General features: G+C 48.9%; 1 protein-coding gene across 3 annotated transcripts in view; it reads right to left on the bottom strand.

The window, feature by feature from the left end:
* The window catches only part of PEBP4 (phosphatidylethanolamine binding protein 4), a 269,506-nt gene that overhangs the window by 199,341 nt on the left and 46,969 nt on the right, over window positions 1-23,196 (bottom strand). For all 3 annotated transcript variants that reach the window (XM_059926888.1, XM_059926889.1, XM_059926887.1), the window contains exons 2-3: window positions 12,103-12,239; window positions 8,056-8,182 (exon numbers count right to left, since the gene is read on the bottom strand). In XM_059926888.1, the coding sequence (XP_059782871.1) occupies window positions 8,056-8,182; window positions 12,103-12,221 (246 nt within the window). In that variant the 5' untranslated portion in view covers window positions 12,222-12,239. The remainder of the gene's footprint in view (window positions 1-8,055; window positions 8,183-12,102; window positions 12,240-23,196) is intronic.

The raw sequence follows: 23,196 nt of genomic DNA, 5'->3' as shown, positions 1-23,196 counted from the left end.
GAATTCCCAGGAGGGAAGCTAAGCCACAGGACAACTGGCCACTGGCTTGGGGAAAGATAGACAGTGTTACCAAACCTTGCACGGTGAAGAAAGTGCTAGAACTGGAGCCCCGGGTGGTAGCCTAGGCTATTAATCCAAAAAGCCTACATACTGTGTGATTCCAACTATATGACATTCTGGAATAGGCAGACAATAAAAAGATCAGTGGTTACCAGGGGTTAGGGAAGAGGGTGGGATGAAAAGGCAGAGCACGGGGGATTTTTAGGGCAGTGAAAACACTCTGTATGATGCTGTAATGGTGGATAGTTGTTATTATACATTTGTCCAACCCATAGAATGTCCAATACCAAGAATGAACCCTAATGTAAACTATGGACGTTGGGTGATTATGACGTATCAGTGTAGGTTCATCAGTTGTAACAAAGGTACCACTCTGATGGGGGATGTTGATAGTAGGCGAGGCTTTCTGGGGGAAGTCTCTGTACTTTCCACTCACTTTTGCTGTGAACCTAAAACTGCTCTGAAAAATAAAGTATTAAAAATGACATAGACATATAATTTCTCTTGAGCTGTTGTTTCTGCATCTGTAAAGCAGAGACACCCATGCTCACTCTGCCGGTCCCATGTGGTCATGGTTAGGGGCCAGATGGGCTCTAAAAAAGAACTGTGTGCTGGCGGGGCGTCAGGAGTTCCCTGGTGATGGAGAGAGACCCTCAAAGTCCAGAAGGCATGACAACTGCCCCGCCGGCCCCCAGCCCCTACCCCAGCCCTTGGCCCCAGGAAGGCTCAGACTGCAGTGGGTACCTTGTCCCAGCAGCTGCTCCGCCAGCAGAGGCCCTCCCCACCTCCTCCTCTCCCCCCTCACCCCCAAGTCCGCAAGTGTTAACAAACAATAAAGGACATTATTACTCATTTAAAATTCCTCACAGGCTTTCCCTGAACTCCTCTTTAAGCCACCTCCCTCTCTCCAGCGAGAGGAGGCAAGAAGTCGCTGCAGCGTTCAAAGTTCAAGTGTTTGTCCCTCTAAACGGCTCCGACCGAGGCCGGGCAGCTATTTAAAATCCAAGAAGCCTCTGCTCACATTCCCAGCAGACCGCCGGGGACAGACCCCAATGATACGGCAACCCCTGCTCCACCCCTCCAAGACACACACTGGCTGAATGACCTCTTTTCTTTAAACCAGGATGCAAACCTACTGGACTTGCCTTTCAGGCCCCATCTGCCCCCTCGGTGGAACAGCCCACAAAGTTTTTTCAAAGAAACATTATTTGATCTGAAAAACATCTGGAACCCATTTCCCCAGCACTTGACTGGAAGCTCTCAGCCGACATCACTGAACAATTACTGAACAAACGCCCTTTTTGCCTGTGCTCTGAAGAACATCCCTGCGGACTGGGAACAGGGGGCTTTATTGAAAGGTCTGACCAGAGGTTCTGTAAACCCTGGAGCAGAGGGTATAACGACAGGAAAGGTGGCGGGGGATACAGAGGACTGGAACTGAACATCAAGGCCAGGAAGCTCCCTAACGAAGGCACCCGGGAGCAAAACATTAGCCACACAAGCGCTTCTCCCGTCATCCTCTTAACAATGACGGGGACTCGCATTCTCACCGTTACGGGATGCCCTTCGTGGGCAGGGCTGGGATTTGTTTTTGTGTGTGTCCCTGGCTCCTGTGACAGTGTCCGGTAGAGGGACAGGATCTGCTCCAGGGAATGGATACATGCATGACACCCCAAGTCTGGACATCAGGGCCAGTTCTCCAGGAGTTGGGGTAAATTTGAGAGGCAACATTTCGAAGGTGAAAGAGCAGCAAAACTGGAAGGCAGGAAGCCTGCCGTCTAGGGCTGGTTCTTCCACTCCCCAGCTTTGGTGAGCGTGACCTTGACCTTGGGTTGCTTCCCCCATCCTGTAGTTGTGGGGATAATCCCTACTTTGCCTAGCTCCCAACGTTGCTAGGAGGAGTGTGTGAAATCCTGCAAGGGAAGTTTCTCTACGGCCTCAAAATCTGACTGCAAAGGCTAGAGATGGTGATAAGCATCGCTCCTCTTTCACCTGGTCCTGTTGCGGCTGGAGGTGCCCCCATTACAGATGGTGGAGTGGCCCGGGCTGGGGTGGGACACAGCTGGGTGATTTTAGCAGCCTTTGACCGAGGAGGAAGGTTAAAATGACATGTGAGCAGGCCCTCTTCCACGCATGCGTCCTTGCCTGGGTGCAGGGTGCTCTCCTCACCTGCCTTCCCAGGCCTGGCTCCACCTGTCAGCCCCCCTCTCTGGTACCACCTCCCCGGCTCCTTCCAGAGCCTCCAGAAGCCCAAACCCTTCTTCTGTGTCTTTTACCCTTCAGACTACAAAGCAGTCTCTTATCCTATGACAACCTATAGCGTTTATTATGCTCCTGTCGACTGCCAGGCACTGGGTTACAGTTATACCTCATTAATTCTTCCCTAAAGCCTCACTAGTACATTGGTGAACCCCTGCCAGTAAACTCCTTACCCTGTCCTGACTTTACCTTTTTCCCAGGCTCACTGTCCTGAAACTCCTCTCCCCCTCCTCGCTCCAGAGCAGCGCCAGGGAATTTGGCAAATCCCACGGCTCTTCCCCAGCCCGGCCCTGCGGCAGCCTCTCCCTTGCCTCTCTGACCTGACCTCTGTGGGCTGGCCGATTCTGGCCGCTCCGTATCTTCTCCCCAAGGAGCCTGGCTACCTTGAAAAATCCACCCCCCAACCCCCACCCGTGGATGCCAAAGCTAGGCCTCCAGCCCTGCCTTTTCTTCCCAGCATCAGACAGTTGATCCGCGTACTGGGTGCACGTAGGGGCCTCAGGTTCAGTGACACAAAGCTGCTGCCGCTGCCCGTGGTCCCTGTAGATCCAGGCCTTCTCCTGTGTCCCTTGCTTGGGGACAGCACCAGCATTAGGCACAGTGCCCAATCACACCCTTCGTCCCGATTATTCACAGCACCTCCCCGTTCACTCTCAAAAACGTCTTGTTTCAGTGGATGAATTACATGCTCAGCTTAACCCTTAGCCACCCACCTGCCTGTCGCAGAAACCCAAGGGTCATCCCAACTCTCTCCTTCCCTGCAATCCCCGTTCCTCCACAGTCACCAAGCTCCATGGATTCGACCTCCTTTACACCCTCAAGCTCAGGCCCTGGTCCATGCCATCACCCTTCTGTTTCAGCAGGTGCTCTCCCTGACTCCAGCCTCACCTTTCTCCATCCTCCCACCTGCACCTCAGTGACCTTCCTGAATTGCTAATCCGATCACGTCCACCAGCCTAAAAATCGAACGGTGACCACGCCTCCCCAGTCTGGCTTCACAGTAAAATTCAGACTCCACACCAGGGCCCACGAAGCAGCATCTGTGGCCCCTCAGAGCGTGGTCCTGCCCTCTCTGGAGCCTCATCCCACACCTGGCCACCCCGGTTCCCCTGTCTATCCCCTGCCTAGTCACCAGCACAGGTCAGCTTGGGGTCACCCCCTCCTGGAGGCCGCTCCTGGCCCTCGGGGTACCTGAGGTGCCTGTCCTGAAGCACTGACACCGCGTCTCTGCTATCCGTCCACCTGTCTGTCTCCCCACCTTAGACTTGGGAGCTCCGTGACGGCGCCCTTTACCTTTGAATCTCCAGCACTGAGAGGGTGCCCGTGTGTTCCATCAGTATTTGTTAGGGAATCGTTTCATATCCCCGGCACCAAGCTGCGTGCCGGCGGCTGTCCCGGGAGCACGTGCACTTAGCTGCCCCCGCACGCGTGCACGCTCCCTCTCGGCATCTTTTCCCGAACGAGCCGGGTGGGCCTGCCTCACCCATCAGGGGCTGCTCTGACCAGAACTACCCTGCGTGTCGGCACCCCGTGTCCTGCCTCTGCTAATGACTTCATGACAGCAGCAGATCCCATGTTTCCGCTCTACGTGTAAAAAGAAGGATGGGAGGCGGGCCGGGGAGCTCCGAGGTCTCTTTCATCGAGGAGCGTCTGTGACTCTACCACACGTGGACGTCTCCAGATTTCCAGGGCCCTATAAGATTTGTGCCCAAACTTGTGTCTCTACCTTGGGCCGACAAGGGCAGGGAGGTGGTCCCCAAAAGGCAGCCACACAGATGCTGCAGGCCCAGGGTGACGTGGGGACGTGCCTGCCCAGCCCGGGAGGAGGACACTTAGGGTCACCAGCTTTCTGGGGAGGAGAATAGGGCTGAGCCGAGTCTGACTGGAAAGCCGAGGGACCGCAGGAAGGACAGCTGTGGTCTGCGTTCCTTCCTTCTAATGCAATGCACGTCCCCCACGTAACAGCAATTTCTTCCCTTCAAAAGGATTCCAGCGGGTTAAATTCAAGGTGAAGAATAAACCCCAGTCAAGAAGCTTCTCGGGGGCCTTTCAGTCTTCACTGGCTTGAGAAGAGATGCGTTTTGAGATGTTTGCCTGTTAATGTTTGTCACAGCACCAGGGGAGAAAAGCTTCTTCTTACCTCAGCACCTCTCTCAGCTTTCAGCGGCTGTCGGCAGCAGGACCATCCACATTTTCCTGCACTACTTTGCCTTCTCGGGAGCCCAGCTGACTTCCTCTTCTCTCCCTGCTTCCTCCTACCCACCCCAGCCTCCATCTACCTTGGTGGAGGAGAGACTAGTGCTGACCCGGGGTTCTGCAGAGGCGCCAGGACACCCGGCAGCTTAAAGTGCAAACCACTGGGCTCACACACCTCAGAGCTCCCGCTCCAGAAGGTATCCGTCCACCTGCCATTCATGCACTCCTTCATTCATTCATTCGGCCACCTGGCCACCCAGTCAGCCAACACGGGGTCTGCGATGCTGGTAGGGACTGTGGGTGGTTCAAAGAAATACAACACATGGTCTTGCTTTCCTAGAGCTTATAAACTGGTTGACGCTATTGGAGATATGAATAAGCAACCACAATACAAGACAGAGGCAAGTAAACACTGGGTTTGGAGGGTAGGGGAAAAACGCTTGGACAAAGAAGAGACCTGACCGAGATGGGGGTGGGTCCCAGAGGGAGGCAGTCAGGGAAGGCTTCTTGGAGGAGGAAGCATCTTGGTAGGGGCAGGGTGTCCCAGAGTACAGGGTCCAAGTCTGGGGAAGTGGCCTGAGCAATGGTGTGCAGGCAGGAAGACCCCTGCTGGGCACAGAGACACTGTCCCCTGACCCCTGGGCCCTCCTTCCAGGGCTTTGGGACTTGCTTGGTGGGGGTGGGGGGGTCTCCCTCAGCATGTCCACTGGCAGCTGCTGCTTTGGTGGCATTGCTTTAATCCCCTTTGAAGGAAGGCACTGTCCCCACATAGCCAGTCACCAACCTCTTGCTTTTTCCATCAGGCCCTGGCCCAGAGGAAATGCCTTCATTTTCTTCTCTGTTACTAAGGACTCAGGCTCCCCCGCCCCCACTTTTGAGTGCACCTTCTCTTGTTGTTCCTACCCAACATCCTTTCCCCCTTCTGATAACCTGCACCTTGATTCTCCTTTGGGGGAACCATCCTCTTCTGCTCTCTACAAGCCCTTGTAGATTGAGTGGGGCTGCCCAGCATCACTGTTTGGGTCAGGGATGGTCATGTAATCCAAACAGGACAAGTCTTGGGACTTTTAATGGTTGGATGGGGTCAATCTATTGCCAGTGGGTTAATAAACTAGTAAAACATAACTCTGAAGATGATGAGGTCATCTTTGGCACCACAAGGAAAGAGTCTATTTACATAAAAAACGAGCACAGAACAAAGTAGAGAAAAGGGACAGATAGATTCCTGGGGATGTTGTTTGAGCACCTGGATCCAGCCATGCCTGAAGTAGTCCCTGGAGTTTTCAGTTTGTGAACCAGTAATACCTTCCCTCTTTTTTGGCACAAACCAGTTTGAGTTGATTTTTGTCACTTGCTACTAACAGTCTTGACTAAAGAAATCCTTAACCTGATGAGCACATTAAATGAAATGACACATGAATAGTCTCCAACATAAAGTAAGTACCACACGATAAATGGAAGCTTTTGATACTCTAACTGAACCTGCCTTCTCAGAGGGCAAATTTCCATAAACTTTAGTTCTATAGCAGTAGAATACTACTTTTTCTTTCTTTCTTTCCACCACTCTGACCAAGCCATCCTTTGTGAAATCTCTGCCCTCCTTGGATTTCTTAACCTCAGCTCTGCATCCATCATATATCTCCAGGTTTTCTCCCCCGCCCCACCTCTGAGCTGAGACAGGATAGGAGATTTCAGGATCTGGAGGGGGTGATATCTTCTCTGCATTTTGTGTCCATACCCCAGGACAATCAGTACCAACTAGACTGGATCAAATGCAAAAGCTTCCCAAACTGGCTTTAAATTTGTCCCTCCTAAGGGCACCAGGTACTCAGGAAAGTCTACACTGCCATCTAGTGGACATCTGTAGCAATATCACAGGGGATGGAGCTCTTGGCTTAGACTCCCTCCTGGGACAGTCACTGGACTGTGAAAGTATTTGGTTCAAACTCCTCACTCCTTAAGAACAAGTGAATTAAGGGTGAAGGCGAGAGTCTTGTCCCATGGGACAGCATTATACTCTTCCCTGGAGGACTAGGCTCCTGCCCTGCTCCTGTCCTGAGTTACAATCACCGAGGCTTGTTTCCTCCGCTTTTCCTGCCTGTCCAGCGGTGTGACCCAGCCCAAGGGTTTCCGGTGGGGAGGGCTGACGTGTGCGTGTGTGCACGTGCACGTGCACGCGTGTGCATGTGTGCCAGGCTTGGGAGGATTGAGGGAGAGGACACCCAGAAGGCCTCTTCATGACTTGCTTGCTTAGCCTCCCAGAGGAAAGGATGTTTGTCACGGTTACAAACACAATAGCCTGTCAAAGCGTCATGTCCTCAGCCTCATCAATTGAGACATATCACCACTTACTTGTTCCCTGATAGTGAAAGGCAGTTAAAGAAAGAAAGATCTCAGGAATTCCCTGGCAGTCCAGAGGTTAGGACTCAGCACTCTCACTGCTGGGGCCCCGGGTTTGATCCCTGGTCGGAGAACCAAGATCCCACAAGCCCTGAGGTGCTGCCAGAGGAAAAAAAAAAAAGAAAGAAAGAAAGAAAAATCTGCCCCTCTGCTTCCTAGTAGTCTGTGCAGCTGCCCACCCTAGGACCTGTTATCTAGTTACACCTGTGTTGACAGCCCCCAGGCTGGACCGACAGAAGGGAGGAGCCCTCTGTGGACTCTCCCTGCCACGATGAGCAGAGGCGACCAGAAGGCTGGCCGCGGTGTGCACGTGGTCACATTCCGACCATGACCCTTCTGTCTCCACGCATTCGTGGCCCGAGTCCTGGACGCATCACGGTCCTTGTGCCTAGGTTGACACTGGCACCTCTGACTACAACCCGCAGACAAAGCAAGGCTCGCCCTCCACCCCTGACACTTTGGGGGCTCAGCCTAGGGTCACGGAAGAAAGAAACATCGACCAGGACGCTGGAGCAGCTTCCCCAGCAGCTGCAGCCCCATTTCCCACTCCCCAGGGCCCTTCCCCAGGTTTACCACATCCCCAAGCCAAGGGAAGCTTCCAGAACAAGATGGTACCAATCATTTCCCAGCAAAAGGAACAGTTATTTACAATTCTTAAAATGTTTCTATTTTTTATGTCCTACAACTCGGGGCAAACTTCTGAGCGAGTGTCATATTGCGATTCCCAAGAGTCAAGGGCACCGACCTCTGCTTGCTTAGCCTACATCCAGATCACTCTGAAAGCCCAGCCACTCTGCGCCTTGAGAAACAACTCCGCACAAGCCCCTCTCTCCTCCTTTTCTCTGCCAACTCCAAAGCACACCCTGGCTGGTCGCCACATTGACTGAGGGGGAGGGGCCCAGGCAGAGCGGCCCCTGAGCCCCGCCAAAGCTCCCAGCCCGCAGCTCTCCTACCCACCCCAACCTCCTCCAAGGCGGCGGGGCTGCTCTAAAGAAGGCACGTGCTTATGGCAACGGCCATCTGGTACCACCAAAGCCAACCCAGCTGGCTCTGCACGTGGCTTCACGTCACCCAGATGAGCAAACCCAGAGGGAACCCGAGACCCATGACCCTCCCATCCAGCCAGGCTGGCTCACTCACGTCCAAGGCCCCAGGGAACTTGACGATCGGCTCGGTCCAGTAGGTGATCTTCTGTCTGTAGTTGTTGCATTCCGGGACAACCATGCAGCCGAGGTTCCCCAACTCTGGGTAGGAAACCTTAAGGCCCCTATGGAGAGAGGGAGGTGGTTGGCCCATGTCAGGATCTTAGGGGAGCCCAGGGTGCGTAAGGCTTCAGTCTGACCTGTGTAGCCTAAGAGTTACTTGACCACTTGAGCCTCAGTTTCTCTACCTGTAAAATGGGGACACTAATAATACCTATCTGTAGGGTCGGTAAGAGGAGTAAAATGGTGATTGGTGTTTACAACAGAGCCTGGCAGGTCATCAGGGGTCAGAAAGTATTCATTACTGTCAGTGTTTACTTCTCAAAAAATATATACATCCAGAGGCAAACCTGGTGAGTGTCTTTAAAGTAGGACTGGGCGTATAAGAACAATATATTCACACTGCTTTTCTGGAATGTTCTTTTTACATAAAGAAAGGTTTAGCAAGTTAGCACAGACTTCTCTGGCCCCTAAATAATCAAGACCCTCTCCATACCTGCAAATCCCACCAGTAATTAAATAACCCACTTCTTTGGGTGATGCATTGCCGCTACCCTAGGCTCTCAATCTGCCATTCACTGTGCTTTCAAAATGCAAATATCTCTCAGGGAGTAAAACATCTAGTCACTAAGTCCGTGGTGTGCATCCATTTATCTCCTTTCTCCCTGAGAAGCCCTGAACTGCACAAGTGCCCTGAGAACCGGGCTTACTGTGCAGGCTGATCCCACACCTTCACCAGGGTTAGACTTAAGGGCTCACTTGTATTTGAAACTCAGGGATGGAAGCCAGGCTTTCAAATAGATACAGGAAAAACATCTCTGTGTCAACTTTTTTTTTTTTTGCTTGCCCTTCTTCCCTATCCTACTGTCACTTTTTATCACCAAGGCCTGGGGTCATTTGATTAAGATGATTCACTCAGCCTTTCCAAAAGCCCAGCATGGCAGACCAGCTCCACAGTGGCCAGTGGTCACCCAGAGCTGGCCACATTTCCTGCTGGGGGTGATGCCTGAAGGGGACCCCTGAGAATGTCACTGGGGGAGTAGATCTGGAGGGGAGCTCCCGAGGTCAGGACCCGGGAGAAGTACAGGGATCACTTCCTGCTGGAGAGTCCCATATTCCGCCTCCCACCACCCCACCCCTTCCAGTGGATCCTGAGGTCCTGCCTTGGGCAGAGGTAGCCCGAGTCTGCAGACCTGGCAGACACAGGATGCTTCCTCAGACCGGCACCCCCAAGGCCAGGACTCAGGCCCCTTGAAGCAGGACTATTCACTGAAGCAAGTTTAACTCCTTGCAAGTTTACAGTAGTGCCTTTCCAATGGCATAGTTTTAATAGCTTTTAAAGAAGTTTTAGAGCATGGGTTTTCATTTCTCATCACGGCAGCATTTTACGGACTTTTTGGTTTGTTTCTGCCACAACTCCCTGCCACTGCAGCTATCGAGATCCGAGGCTGAGAGAGGGGACCCTCTACTGGCAGAGAGATGGAGATTCAGCCCACAGCCCGGAACTGGAAGAGGCAAGGGGTGGGGAGGAGGGAAACTGAGGACCAGAGGGGCCTTCCCCAGGGAACAAAAGAGCCTCCTCTTTTTATCCCAGTAGAACTGCTGCAAATGTTAAAACAGTTAAGCAAAATCACCAAGTTGACATTTGGTGAGTGGGCCTAAAGCCCCAGAGAGTGCCTTGATAGGGTACATGCCAGGGGACCAGGAGTGAGGTCCGTCCCCCCAGGCCCCCGTCATACCCACGGAGCGCTGCCTGCCCAGGGATGGAAGCCCACATGTTGCCTGCAAGTCACATCCTTCAGATGAGACTGCAGCCCCAGCCAACAGCTGGACTGCAGCCTCCTGAGAGCCTGGGCCAGAGGTGCCCAGCTGGGCCATGTGCAGAGAAACTGAGGCGATAAACGTGTGCTGCTGCTAGGTTTGGGGTACTGTGCTGTAGGCAATAGAGAAGGGCTGCATAGCCTTGTCTGCACTTCCTTGGATGTCACTTGTCTGCACTTCCCTGTGACTGGATGGTCACAGAAGTCCCTTCAGCATTGTAAGAACCAGATCAGGTATGAAAAAGGCTCCGAATCCCAGCTGCCCAAAAGCGAGGGAGTCCAAAAGGCCCATGGAGGGAAGGCAGCCTTCACAGAGGCACCTGAGGGCTCGGGGGGCACCCCACCCTCTGCTGCGTGGTTCTCAGTGTGGGTCTGTCTCCAACTGACTCTTCTCGAAGGCGGGGACCCAGAACAAAGAGTCCCCAGAGAGCTCTCTCACCCCTTCCACTCTGTGGGAAACAGCAAGAAGATGGCCGTCTATGAGTCAGGAAGCAGGTTCTCACCAGACACAGAATCTGCTGGTACCTTGATCTTGGACTTCTCAACCTCCAGAATGTTGGGAAATAATTTTTTGTTCTTTATAAGCCACCCAGTCTGTGGCATTGTGTTACAGCAGCCCAGATAGACTAAGACAGCTCCCCTTTACTTGAGATGCTCTGGGCCCCGGAAGAAGGTCAGCAGCTAAAGGTGGGTGGGGAAAGAGCACGAGTGTAGTCAGACAAGGGCGGCTGAATCCCAGCTCTGCCACTTGTCAGGTGTGTGAGCACTGTGGGCAGGTTATTTAGTCTCTGGGGATTCCTCATGTGCAAAATGGGGATGATAACAGCTCCTTGGTGGGTTATGTTAACAATGAAATAAGTCAAAGATTTAAAATCACCAGCAGAACTCCTGGCATGTACCAGGGGCCCCAGAGCTCCCGCATGCGCCACAGTACACAGGCCACCAGGGTGCCAGCGTGTGGATGTCTGCAGGGCTGAGCCTGGGGCAGCTGGGCTGCAAGCTGGTCTCCTCCAGTGACCGTACACATGTGATCGTGTTCTACGTGTTCCACAGTGAACATACAGAGGCGCTCTGTATGGGGCTGTGATCATAGCCCGGCCTGGCCTTGCCCTGGGCCTGCTGTCATCCCCGGCTTGCGGGGCTTGACTTGCCTGCCAGAGGGAAAGGCCTGTCCGCCCCCGGGAAGGTCGCACTCAGCAGAGCACCCAGAGCATTGGTGCCCACATGGCAGGGGCAACTGTTCCCTCCTGCGCCACACGAAACTTCACCCAGGACTGTTTCACCAGAGTTAAAAAACGTATTGATAGGAACAAAATCAGTGTCTATTTTTTGGGGGGGGAGGGGAATTCAACTATCTAACTTTTTAAGGGAAAACATTTTTCTTTCTAAAAGTCATGTCTGTAAGAATTCAAATGTACTCAAGGAGACAGAGTAAGAAGTGAGAGTCCTTGACCCACTCCCACTTCTGATGGCCTCAGTGGGATGCCAGTGTCCTCGGCCACCAGGCTGGCAGAGGGTGTTGGCAGCAATGTGGCCTGGGCAGCCCTCAGGATGGCTCATGACTCCAGGACAACGAAGACTGGCTTTTCTGACCCACAGCGGGTGAGGAGAGAGCTGGCCTCAGACACAGAGGGGGAGAAGCTTGCACCGTTGGAAGGGACACAGCCAGCCTCCCACGCCCAGTCTCTTCTTTGAACGACGTCCAGTGGCCACACTCCTGCCTGTCCTGACACTCCCGGGGCCTTGTTAGAGAAAAGCAAACAACACCTCTCACACAGGGAGGGTCCCATCACACACCGTCTGTCAAATGCCACTTTTCTTTAAAATGCCACTTTGTTGGGGGGAAGGAGCCTTCAAGGCTGTAGGGAGGGATGGTCTCTCTTGGGCTCCCAGCAGGGAGGGTGAGGCCAGCCCCACAGGGCCCCTCAGGTTTGGAGGCCCCAGGGGGAGCCGGCCAGATCCGTGTGCCCTCCCGATCCTGGAAGAACCGCCCTCTGGACGGACGGCCCGGCCCTGTCTCAAAGTCCTTTCCTGGATGTTGTCCTCCAGCCGGGTGGCCCCAGAGCTGACTCATGCTCTGCCTGCCCACAGAGGCCGCCTTGTGAGGCAGTGGCCCTCGGTTCCCGGAGCCCCCCCTCTGGGGTCGGGGGGCCGCCCAGCCTTACTTGCAGAGGACAGCGTCGTTGTCAGGCAGGGCCTCGTACACGCACGGGTCATTGTCCCCCTCGTCTCCGGTGACCACCATCGTGAGGCCCAGGAGCAGGGCTGCCACGGCCAGCCTCATGGTCCAGCTCTCGGGCACCTGGAATGGAAGGAGCCCGTAGTGCTGCTGGCCCTCTGCAGGGGGGGGCCCTTCCCACCCTGCAGCCCCCAACCCCGGGGACCCACCTGGTGGGACAGAGCCCTTTGCTCAGCAGGGAGAAAGGTAGGCGCAGCCTGGGCTCCGGCAGCTAATCCGCCACTGGACACAAGTACCTTGGGAGGCCCTGGGCCTCCTCCCAGCTGGACTCAACTGACAGTCGTGGCCGAGGCCCCTCCTCCAACAGAGCAGGGCTGTGCTGTCACTCTGTCCCGCTGCCAGGGCACAGAGCAGGCTGCAGAACAGGAGGGTTTATACAAGCCTCTTGCACGGCCCTCCTCGTCCTGCACACACACACACACCCCCAAGTTGCCCCGTGCGCGGTCAGTTGGCTGAGGGCCAGCCCGCTCCGTTGGCTTTAAGGCAAACCCTGGGAGGCTGGTGACCCCCGGCTTCGGGCTCTGGGGGTGCTGACGAGGGCCCCACCTTGCTGGGTTTCCTAGGAGCAGGAGCGAGGCTGGGCTGTGCCCCTTGCACGGCTCTGCTTCTCCCGCCCACAGCTCCTCTGCCACCTGTCTCGACAACCTCGGGGCTGTCGGATGGTGGCCGTGGTTGGACGTGGTGACCCTGTGTAGGAAGGGCCGCTGCACGAGGGGTAGGGCCGCCGGGCCCCGGGCCAGCTCCGGAGGGCCAGCTGAGGACAGAAGGGCACATCCCGCTACACCTTGCCGTGGTGCTGAACTCAGCACTCTCCCAAAATAATAGTCCCTGGAGAAGAAGGCCAGCAGGGCTGCTTGGGAAGGGGGCCGCGTGCACAGCGCTGTGCTGGGAGGAGGGGTGCCTCGGGGCTGAGCCGCACCCTGAACCACTTGGCTGGGACCACAAGGCAGCCTGCATTCCCTAGAGAACAGGCCAGCAGGAGGCAGGAGTGTGTGGAGCTCTGACTGGATCCAGAGTGGGTGGGAGTGGGCGCGATGGGGGGAGATCAAAGACAGTTCTCCCACCTTGGGGGGATGGCGGGGGGACCGAGGACTCCTGGGTTCTGCTCTGAGCTCCTCCACAGGGCTGGAGGGCCCCATGCCTCTCTAGAACACACCACATTCCCCCTTCAAAAACAAGTGACCCCATCGCCCTTGTGCTTGGCTAAGGAAGATGAGATCGTAGCTCTGCAGTCTATGCAGCTAGATCTTCAGAGAAACGGTTTTCAGCTGAGCTTGCTTTCCGCTTGAATTCCTGCTTCCAGGATCCCAACTTCCAGCAAAAAGCCCTTCCTTGAGGTTACAAATGAAACACATTTCTCAATAATCAGACTCCCTGAAGTGTGACTAGGGGTACCCCATAGATCCTTCCCAAGATCTCCCCTACTGGAGAGTGTCTCCTAGCAGCCTCCCCACAAGATGGTTGTGAAAAGAAAATGAAATGAATTATGTAAGGCACTTAGTAAGGTGCCTGGCACATAGAGAATGCTCAATAATTAATGGATAGTGTAAATATTCTTCCACAGATCCATCCATCCCTTCATTCATCCCCACACAATCCATCTCACCAGCAGGTAGGAGCACCTCCTATGTGCTTAGCCCTGTGCTGGTCCCCGGGCATAGGCTGACCACGGTCCCTGTCCTCACGGAGCCCACAGGACAGCCGGAGCCAGAGGATGATGGTGCCAGAATGGTCATCCAAGGCCAAGAGACTCCTGTCTTCAAAGTGGCAGGCACTAGAGATGCCAGAACTTTCGTGGGTGCCAACAGCTCTTAGCCCCAGTGACGAACGGCTGTCGGGAGGTGGGGGCCACTCCACGGTGCAGGCTTGTTCCTGTGGAGCCCACTCTCGTCAGCAATTCCTCCCTACTCAGTGAGCACCAGGCTTTTAGTACTGAATCCTCATGATGATGATTTTCTGAGGTAGGTACTATTATGATCCCGTTTTACAGAGGGGGAGACTGAGGCACAGAGAGGTTAGCTGACCTGGGTCACACGGGTAGTAAGTGGCCGACCTGGGATTTGAACCCTCGCTGGCTGACTCCATGCTCCTTAACCATTTTGCTCTACTGCCCCCTCTTGCGGCTCTGCTGTGCCTCCACTTACTCCCCCTCTATGCCCTTTGTTCTTGGAATAAAGCCCCGAATCCTCCAGGCGTCCCACAATGCCCTGCAAGATCTGGCTCTTCCTGCCTCTCTAGCCACGTCTCTCTACTCTCCGCCTGTCCTCAAACTCTTTCCTGACCCAGGGCCTTCCTATGCTCCGCCCTCACTTCCCAGTCCCTCCTGGGAGATCCCGAAGTGTCATTTCTTCAGAGAAACTTGCTCTGACGCCGAGACTCCATTAGATTCCCGTTATGCAGAATCAGAGCAATTTACTCCTTTTCTTATTGTTCTTATATGTTTGTAAAATAGTTTTGTAGTTATTTACTTAGTGATTTGCTTATAGTCTCCCCATCCCCCAGCCTACAAGCTTCTCAGAGGCAGTACCTAGTCTGTGTCTCGCTTTCCCTGGTGGGCCTAGATGCTAAGTAAATTCTTGTTTGAATGCATGACAAACTTTCCACTTCTGTTTCTGATCGTCCTTATTTCACTTAATAGCTCCTAACTCTCTATAAATATCAGAAGGAAGCTGACCACTCAGGTTGGCCTCGGGCCCTGGATCCCTTTTGCTTATTTATCTAACTTTCTTTGGCTTGTTTTTGTACGGGGAGATCTGACAGAATGCAGTGGTTCTTGGTGTTTTTGAATCTGATCCTTTCCTTGGGGAGTCACAGGACTTCGCTGTGAACTCAGAGTCCAAGATTGGGGAGCCGCATTCAAGCCTGGGGAGCACAGCTCCCCATTTCCATCACCAGCCTGTTTTGCTCAATTGCTTCACTCTGGAGGCACTATCTCCAGACCCCTCGGTGCCCACCCCTGAAGCTGCTTCCTCTTCCTTCAGGCACCTGGGCTGAGACCACCTCCCAACACCATCAATAAGGCCAAATCGGTTGGCTTCCTGAGATGTCCTGGTCCCTCCAGACACCCGGATCTACTGGACCAGTGCTCCTGGAACACTTTACCCCCCTCCCATCCCTCCAGACCTCCTGTGCCTGACACCCCCCTATCACTGCCCAAGTGTCACCTCCTTTCTCTACCCAGACACAGACTCTCATGCTTTCCCTCTCTCCTCAACCTTTCCATTTATGCCTTCTGGAATCGCTGTACTGCAGTGACCAAATTCCCCCTCGTTCTTTTCTTTCATTCCTCATTTAAAAAAAATTGAAATATAATTCACATACCATAAAATTCACTCCTTTAACATGTACAATTCAGTGGGTTTTAGTAAAAAAATTACTAAAGGATGTGCAACCATCATCACTAATTCCAGAACATTTTCATCACCCCAAAGGAGCCCAAATAACTCATTAGCAGTTGCTGCCCATTCCTTCCTCCCCCAGAACCTGGGAACCACTAAATCTTTCTGTCTTTGTAGATGTGCTTATTCTGGACATTTCATATAGATGGAATTATACTATATGTGTTCTTTTGTGACTGGCTTCTTTCACTTAGCATAGTGTTTTTAAGGTCCATCATGTTGTATCATGTATCAGTACTTCATTCCTTTCTATGGCTGAATAATGTTCCTCTGTATGGATATACCACATTTTATTTATCCACTCAGTTGATAGACATTTGGGTTGTTTCCACTTTTTGGCTATTACTAATAATGCCTTTAAAAACATTTATGTACATTTTGCTTTGTTTTGCTTGTGAACCTATATTTTCAATTCTCTTGGGTTATGCCTAGGAGTAGAGTTGTTGGGTCATATGATAATTCCATGTTTAATAGTTTGAGGAACTGCCAGTCTGTTTTCCAAAGTGGCGGTTACATTTTACATTCCTACCAGCAGTGAGGGTTCTAATTTCTCCACATCCTCAGTAGTGCTTATTGTTTCTTTTTTAATTATAGCCAGCCTAGTGAGCATGAAGTGGTATTTTATGTCATTTTGATTTGCATTTTAATAATGATCAATGATGTGGAACATCTTTTCATGAGCTTTAGGCTATTTGTATATATTCTTTAGAGAAATGTCCATTCAAATCCTTTGCCCATTTTAAAAATGGGTTGTCTTTTTATTGTGTAATATGGGTTCTTTATATATTCTGGATGTTAGACACTGATAAAAGTGTTTTGATATTTATAGCAAACACCTTTTAACCACCCCTGAGTTTATGTTAATGAGGTGACTTTTGGACAGCACCTTAGCTGGTTGCCAGGGGAACCAAACACGTGATTGGAGGGTTGGAACTTTCAGTTCCTCCCAACCCCTCACCTCCATGGAGGAGAGAGGGCCTGGAGACTGAATCAATCACCAGTGGCCAATAATTTAATCGATCATATCTATGTTATGAAACTTCCATAAAAACCCAAAAGGATGGGATTCAGAGAGCTTCTGGGTTGGTAAACTTGTGGAGATTTGGGGAAAGTGGCACACTCAGAGAGCATGGAACCTCCATGCCCCTTCCTGCATACCTCGCACTACACATCTCTTGTATCTGAGGCTGTTCCTGAGTTATATCCTTTTGTGATAAACTTGTAATCTAGTAAGTAAAATGTTTCTCTGAGTTTCGTGAGCCACTCTAGCAAATTAATTAAACCCAAGGAAGGTGTCGTTGGAACCTCTAACCTATAGCCTGTAGGTCAGAAGCCCAGGTGACAACCTGGATTTTGACTGGCACCAGAAGTTGGGCTGAAGTCTTGTAGAACTGAGCCTTTAACCTGTGAGAGCTGATGCTATCTTCAGGTAAATAGTGTCAGAATTGAGTTGAACTGTAGGATACCCAGATGGTGTCAGAGAATTGCTTAGTGTGGGGGAAAAACTCACACATTAGAACTGGTGTCAGAACTGTGGACCCTCATTGGATATTTGATTTGTAAATATTTGCTCCCATTCTGTGGGTTATCTTTTTATCTTCTTGATAGTGTACTTTGATACACAAAATTTTTAAATTTTGATGAAGTCCAATTTATCTATTTTTTCTTTTGTTCTCTATGCTTTTGGGGTCATATGCAACAAATCGTTGCCAAAGCCAGTGTCGTGAAACTTTCCTCCTATGTTTTCTTCTAAGAGTTTTACAGTCTTGGCTCTTACATGTACATCGTTGATCCATTGACTTAATTTTTGCATCTGGTGTTAGGTAAAGTTCCAATTTCATTCTTTTGCATGTAGCTATCCAGTTGTTCCAACACCGTTTGCCGAAAGGACTTTGCTTTCCCCATTGAAACCCCTTTACCTCCACCTCGTGCCATAACCAGAGCCTCCCTGTCCCCTTGAGAAGCTGCTTCTCCATGTATCTCAGGTTTGGGAGGTAAGGTCAATGAGCACCCCCACTCCCCTTTGGTGCTTCTAGACCATGATCTCTCAGCCTTCTTGTCAAAATCTAAACTTCATGGGGCTTATTCCATCTGAAACAGTTCTAATCAGTGTCATCTGCCTTCCTACCACTCCTTGATCACTGAAGACATTGCTACTTGGCATGGGGACTTTGTTTCCTGCTCCAAGCCTTGCTATTGACCCTGGGTGACATCTATATCTATGGGTCACCTCTTCCAACACCTCCCCCCTCCCCTCCAGACTTTCTTCCCACGGCGACTTTTTAGACACTGTCATCACTGAAACCATTCCATGCTGAAAATCTTAAATTCAAGCAGCCATTCTGATGACAACCTCTTCTCCTTCCTAGTCACTCATTTTGTTACTCCCACTGCATCTAGTCTTCCATCTCATTCCGAACTTCAATTTTTTAACCACTCTCCTTTCTCCTTATCTATGCTGGTGCCTGCGTCCTGGCAACGTTCATGTCTACTATTCACTTGCCAACATCTATATTGCCACCTCCTTATCCTCATGTTGTGGCTGTTGAGTGTAACTCCAATTTTGGACCAGTCCAAGGGTCTACCTGCTCCACTCTGCACCCTTGCTGCTCCCCACTCCCACTTATCTTCTTGGTATCTTACACCTTCTACAGAACCTGGTGCAGGGGGATGAGGAAGAACACTGTGCTAAGTGAAAGAAGCCAGTCACAGAAGACTACATATTGTATGATTCCCTTTATATGAAACATCCAGAGTAGGAAAATATATAGGGAGAGAAAGTTGATTAGCTTAAATCTGGGGGTGGGTGGGTGGGTTAATGGGGAAGATGGGGGTGATAGCTAAAGGGTATGAAGTGTCTTTTGGAGGTGATGAAAGTGTTATAAAATGGACTGTGATGATGGTTGCACACATCTGTAAATATACTAAAAACTGTTGAATTATACACTTTAAAAACCATTAAATTATACATATTTAAATTATACATACATACAATTTGGTGAATTGTGTAGTATGTGAAACATGTCTCAATAAAGCTGTTTAAAAAACAATCCAAGGGGGACTTCCCTGGGGGTCCAGTGGTAAAGAATCCACCTTACAATGCAGGGAACGTGGGTTTGATCCCTGGTCAGGGAACTAAGATCCCACATGCCGTGGGGCAACTAAGCCCCCGTGCCAAAACTACTGAGCTCATGCACCTCAGTGAGAGAGCCCACGTGTCACAAACTACAGAGCCCACGTGCTCTCACCCCGTGTGCAACAACTACAGAGCCCACATGCCCTGGAGCCTGCGCGCCACAACTAGAGAAGAGAAAACCTGCACGCTGCAACTAGAGAGAAGCCCGTGTGCCACAAAGAAAGATCCTGCGTGCCTCAATGAAGATCCCGCGTACCACAACTAAGACCCAACGCAACCAAAAATAAAATGATAAATAAATAAACAAATAAATCTTTAAAAAGAAAAATTCAGGGACTTTCCTGGTGGTCGAGTGGATAATACTCCATGATTGCAATGCAGGGGGCCTGGGTTTGATCTCTGGTCGGGGAACTAGATCCTGCATGCATGCTGCAACTAAGAAGTCCGCAGGCCACAACGAAGAAGTCTGCGTGCTGCAACTAAAGATTTTGCATGCCTCAACGAAGATCCTGCATGCCACAACTAAGACCTGGAGCAACCAATATAAACAAACAAACAAATAAATAAATAAAAACAATCCAGGTAACATAAACAAAATGATGGACTAGGAAGCTCCAAACTCTAATTCTTCCATAGAAGCTTCAACACACACACTCACAGGTACACAAAAACAACACACACACCCCAAAATCGACAAACCAACCAAACGAACAAAACTCCCAAACTGGCTGAGCTAAGTTTATGAGAGACTCTGGAAAACAGTCAGAGGTTGAGAGCAACCAAGCGAATGCTCGGTTAAGAAAAAGCTACCTTCATGACACAAGCGTATAGAAAGATATACCATGTTCTTGGATTGGAAGAATCAGTATTGTCTAAATGACTATACTACCCAAGGAAATCTACAGATCCAATGCAATTCCTATCAAATTATCAATGGCATTTTTCACAGAACTGAAATAAAAAACTTTTAAATTTGTATGGAAACACCAAAGACCCTGAATAGCCAAAGCAATCTTGAGAAAGAAAAATGGAGCTGGAGGAATCAGGCTCCCTGACCTAAGACTATACTACAAAGCTACAGTCATCAAAACAGTATGGTGCTGGCACAAAAACAGAAATATAGATCAGTGGAACAGGATAGAAAGCCCAGAAATAAACCCATGCCCCTATGGTCAATTAATCTACAACAAAGGAGGCAAGAATATATCATGGAGAAAAGACAGTCTTTTCAATAAGTGGTGCTGGGAAAACTGGACAGCTATATGTAAAAGAATGAAATTAGAATTCTCTAACACCATACACAAATATAAACTCAAAATGGATTAAAGACCTAAAAGTAAAAGCAGATACTATAAAACTCCAAGAGGAAAACATAGGCAGAACACTCTGACATAAATCACAGCAATATCTTTTTGGATCTGTCTCCTAGAGTAATGGAAATAAAAACAAAAATTTAAAAATGGGACTTAATTAAACTTAAAAGCTTTTACACAGCAAAGGAAACCATAAACAAAGCAAAATGATAACCTACAGAAAGAGAGAAAATATTTGCAAATGATACAACCAACAGGGGATTAATCTCCAAAATATACAAACAGCTCATACAGTTCAATATCAAAAAAAACCAAACAACCCAATCAAAAAATGGGCAGAAGATCTAAACAGACATTTTTCCAATGAAGACATACAGTTGGACACAAAGCACATGAAAAGGTGCTCAACATTGCTAATTATTAGAGAAATGCAAATCAAAACTACAATGAGGTATTACCTCACACCGGTCAGAATGGCCATCATCAAAATATCTACAAATAATAAATGCTAGGGAGGGTGTGGAGAAAAAGTAACCCTCCTACACTCTTGGTGGGAATGTAAATTGGTACAGCCACTATGGAGCATAGTATGGAGGTTCCTTAAAAAACTAAAAATAGAGCTACCATATGATCCTGCAATCCCACTCCTGGGCATATATCTGGAGAAAAACATAATTTGAAAATATACATGCACACCAATGTTCATTGCAGCACTATTAACAATTGCTAAGATGTGGAAGCAACCTAAGTGTCCATCAACAGATGAATGGATAAAGAAGATGTGGTATATATACACAATGGAATATTACTCAGCCATAAAAAAGAATGAAATAATGCCATTTACAGCAACATGGATGGACCTAGAGATTAACATACTAAGTGACGTAAGCCAGATAAACAAATATCATATGATATCACCTATATGTGGAATCTAAAAAAATGATACAAATGAATTTATCTATAAAACAGAAATAGACTCACAGACATAGAGAACAAACTTATGGTTACCAAAGGGGATGGAGGGAGATAAATTAGGACTTTGGAAAAAAAAAATGAAAGAAAGAAAAGAAAAAGCTACCTTTAAAATAGTAGAAAATTTCATGACGCTTTCACTTGCCTTTGCCCCACCCCTTCCTTGGCATAGTTCAGTCTTGCTTTGGAGGAGACTGCAACCCAGTTACCAGTTTTCTCCCTCAAATCAGAGGGAGCAGAGCAGACCTTATTGCAATGTTCTAACCTATCAAGGAATTGTCTGAAGGACTAGTTTCTGTTTTGCCTAACTCAGATCTCAGAGGGGATAAGGAGTGGGCATTGTTCATGAAAGCTGCAGGTAAACTACGGATCCACAGACACCTGGGGCAAGAGATTATGGGTGAATACACATAAAAGACAATCTAAGGCCCCAAGCAGAAGCTAGGATGAGATTCTTGGGGAAATTAAGATATTTAAAAACAGCTGTATATGTGGGGGAATTGAAAAAGCCACATACAGGTCCAGGCAAGACACATGCTCAGAAAAGACCTGAGAAGACCTTAAGTTTTCACCTTGGGCTGATCCCTAGACCTAGAGCACACCCAGCTAATCAGTGAGGACTTCTCTGGCACATAGGCACTCTTAAAAGACTGGGAGAGGTGCTTGTTTTATTTAAATGCCTGGTTTTCAACAACAACAACAAAAGAAATCACAAGGTACAGGAAAACAAAGCCCATTCAAAGGAATAAAGTAGGTTGACACAAACTGTCCCTGAGGAAGGTCATACATCAGACTTATTAGACAAAGAGTTTAAAATAACTGTCTTAAATATACTCAAAGAGCTAAAGGAAAATATGGAAAAAGAATTACAGAAAATCAGGACAATAATATATGAACAAAATCAAAGTATCAGCAAAAATATAGAAAATTATAAAATGGAACAAAACAAATTCTGGAGCTGAAAAATAACTGAAATGATCAATTTACTAGAGGGGTTCAGTAGCATATTTGAGGAGGGAGAAAAAAATCAGTGAATTTGAAAATAGGAAAATTGAAATTATTGAGTCTGAGTAGCAGGAAGAAAAAAGAATGAAGAAATGTGAACAGAGCATAAGAACTGTGGGACACTACCAAACAGCCCAATATATGCATGATGAGAATCCCAGGAGAAAGAGAGAGAAGGGCCAGAGAGATTATTTGAAGAAATAATGGCCAAAAACTTCCTAAATTCAATGAAGTCCATGAATCTACAAATACAAGAAGCTCAAGAAACTTCAAGCAGGATAAACTAAGAGAGACCCATACCAAGAGGCATAACCAAACTGTTGAAAGACAAAAATAGGATTTTGAAAGCAGCAAGAGAGAAGGGACTTGTCATGCACAAGGGATCCTCAATAAGATTATCAACTGATTTCTCAGCAGAAACCTTGGAGGCCAGAAGGCATTGGGATGATATATTTAAGATATTTAAAGAAAAAACTGTCAACTGAGAATTCTATATTCAGCAAAACTGTCCTTCAAAATGAGAGAGAAATTAAGACATTCTTAGATAAACAAAAACTGAGGAAATCCATTACCACTAGAGTTTCCCTACAGGAAGTGGTTAACAAGAGTCCTTCAGGTTGAAATGAAAGGACAATAGACAGTAGACGAAGATATGAAGATCTCAAGTAGGGGTAAATACATGGGCAAACATAAAAGCCAGTATTATTATAATTTTTGTTTGTAATTTGACTTTTTAAAAGTATAGGATTTAAAAGACAAATACACAAAAGTAATTATAAATATATGTTAGTGAACAGACATATAAAGATGTAATTAGTGACATCAATAACACAAAGTGGGGGGTATAGTTACCCGGGAGTAGAGTTTTTGTATGTGATTGAAGTTAATTTGGTATTAATTCAAATTAGATTGTTATAACTTTAGGACATTATATATAATTCCCATGGTAACCACAAAATATATCTATAGGATATACACAAAAGGAAATGAGAAGGAAATAAAAACATGTCACTACAAACTCTTCCAAAAAATTAAGGTGGAGGGAACACTTCCTAAGTCATTCCATGAGGCCAGCATTATCCTGATACCAAAACCAAAGACACTTTAAGAAAGGAGAACTATGGACCAATATTCTTTATGAATACTGATGTAAAAATCCTAGCAAATTGCATTCAGAAGCATATTAAAAGCATTAT

Source organism: Balaenoptera ricei, chromosome 6 (assembly GCF_028023285.1).
Source record: "Balaenoptera ricei isolate mBalRic1 chromosome 6, mBalRic1.hap2, whole genome shotgun sequence".
NCBI classification, from domain to species: Eukaryota; Metazoa; Chordata; class Mammalia; order Artiodactyla; family Balaenopteridae; genus Balaenoptera; species Balaenoptera ricei.
Note: the sequence above shows the minus strand (reverse complement) of the source record. Positions and strands in the feature narration are given on the sequence as shown.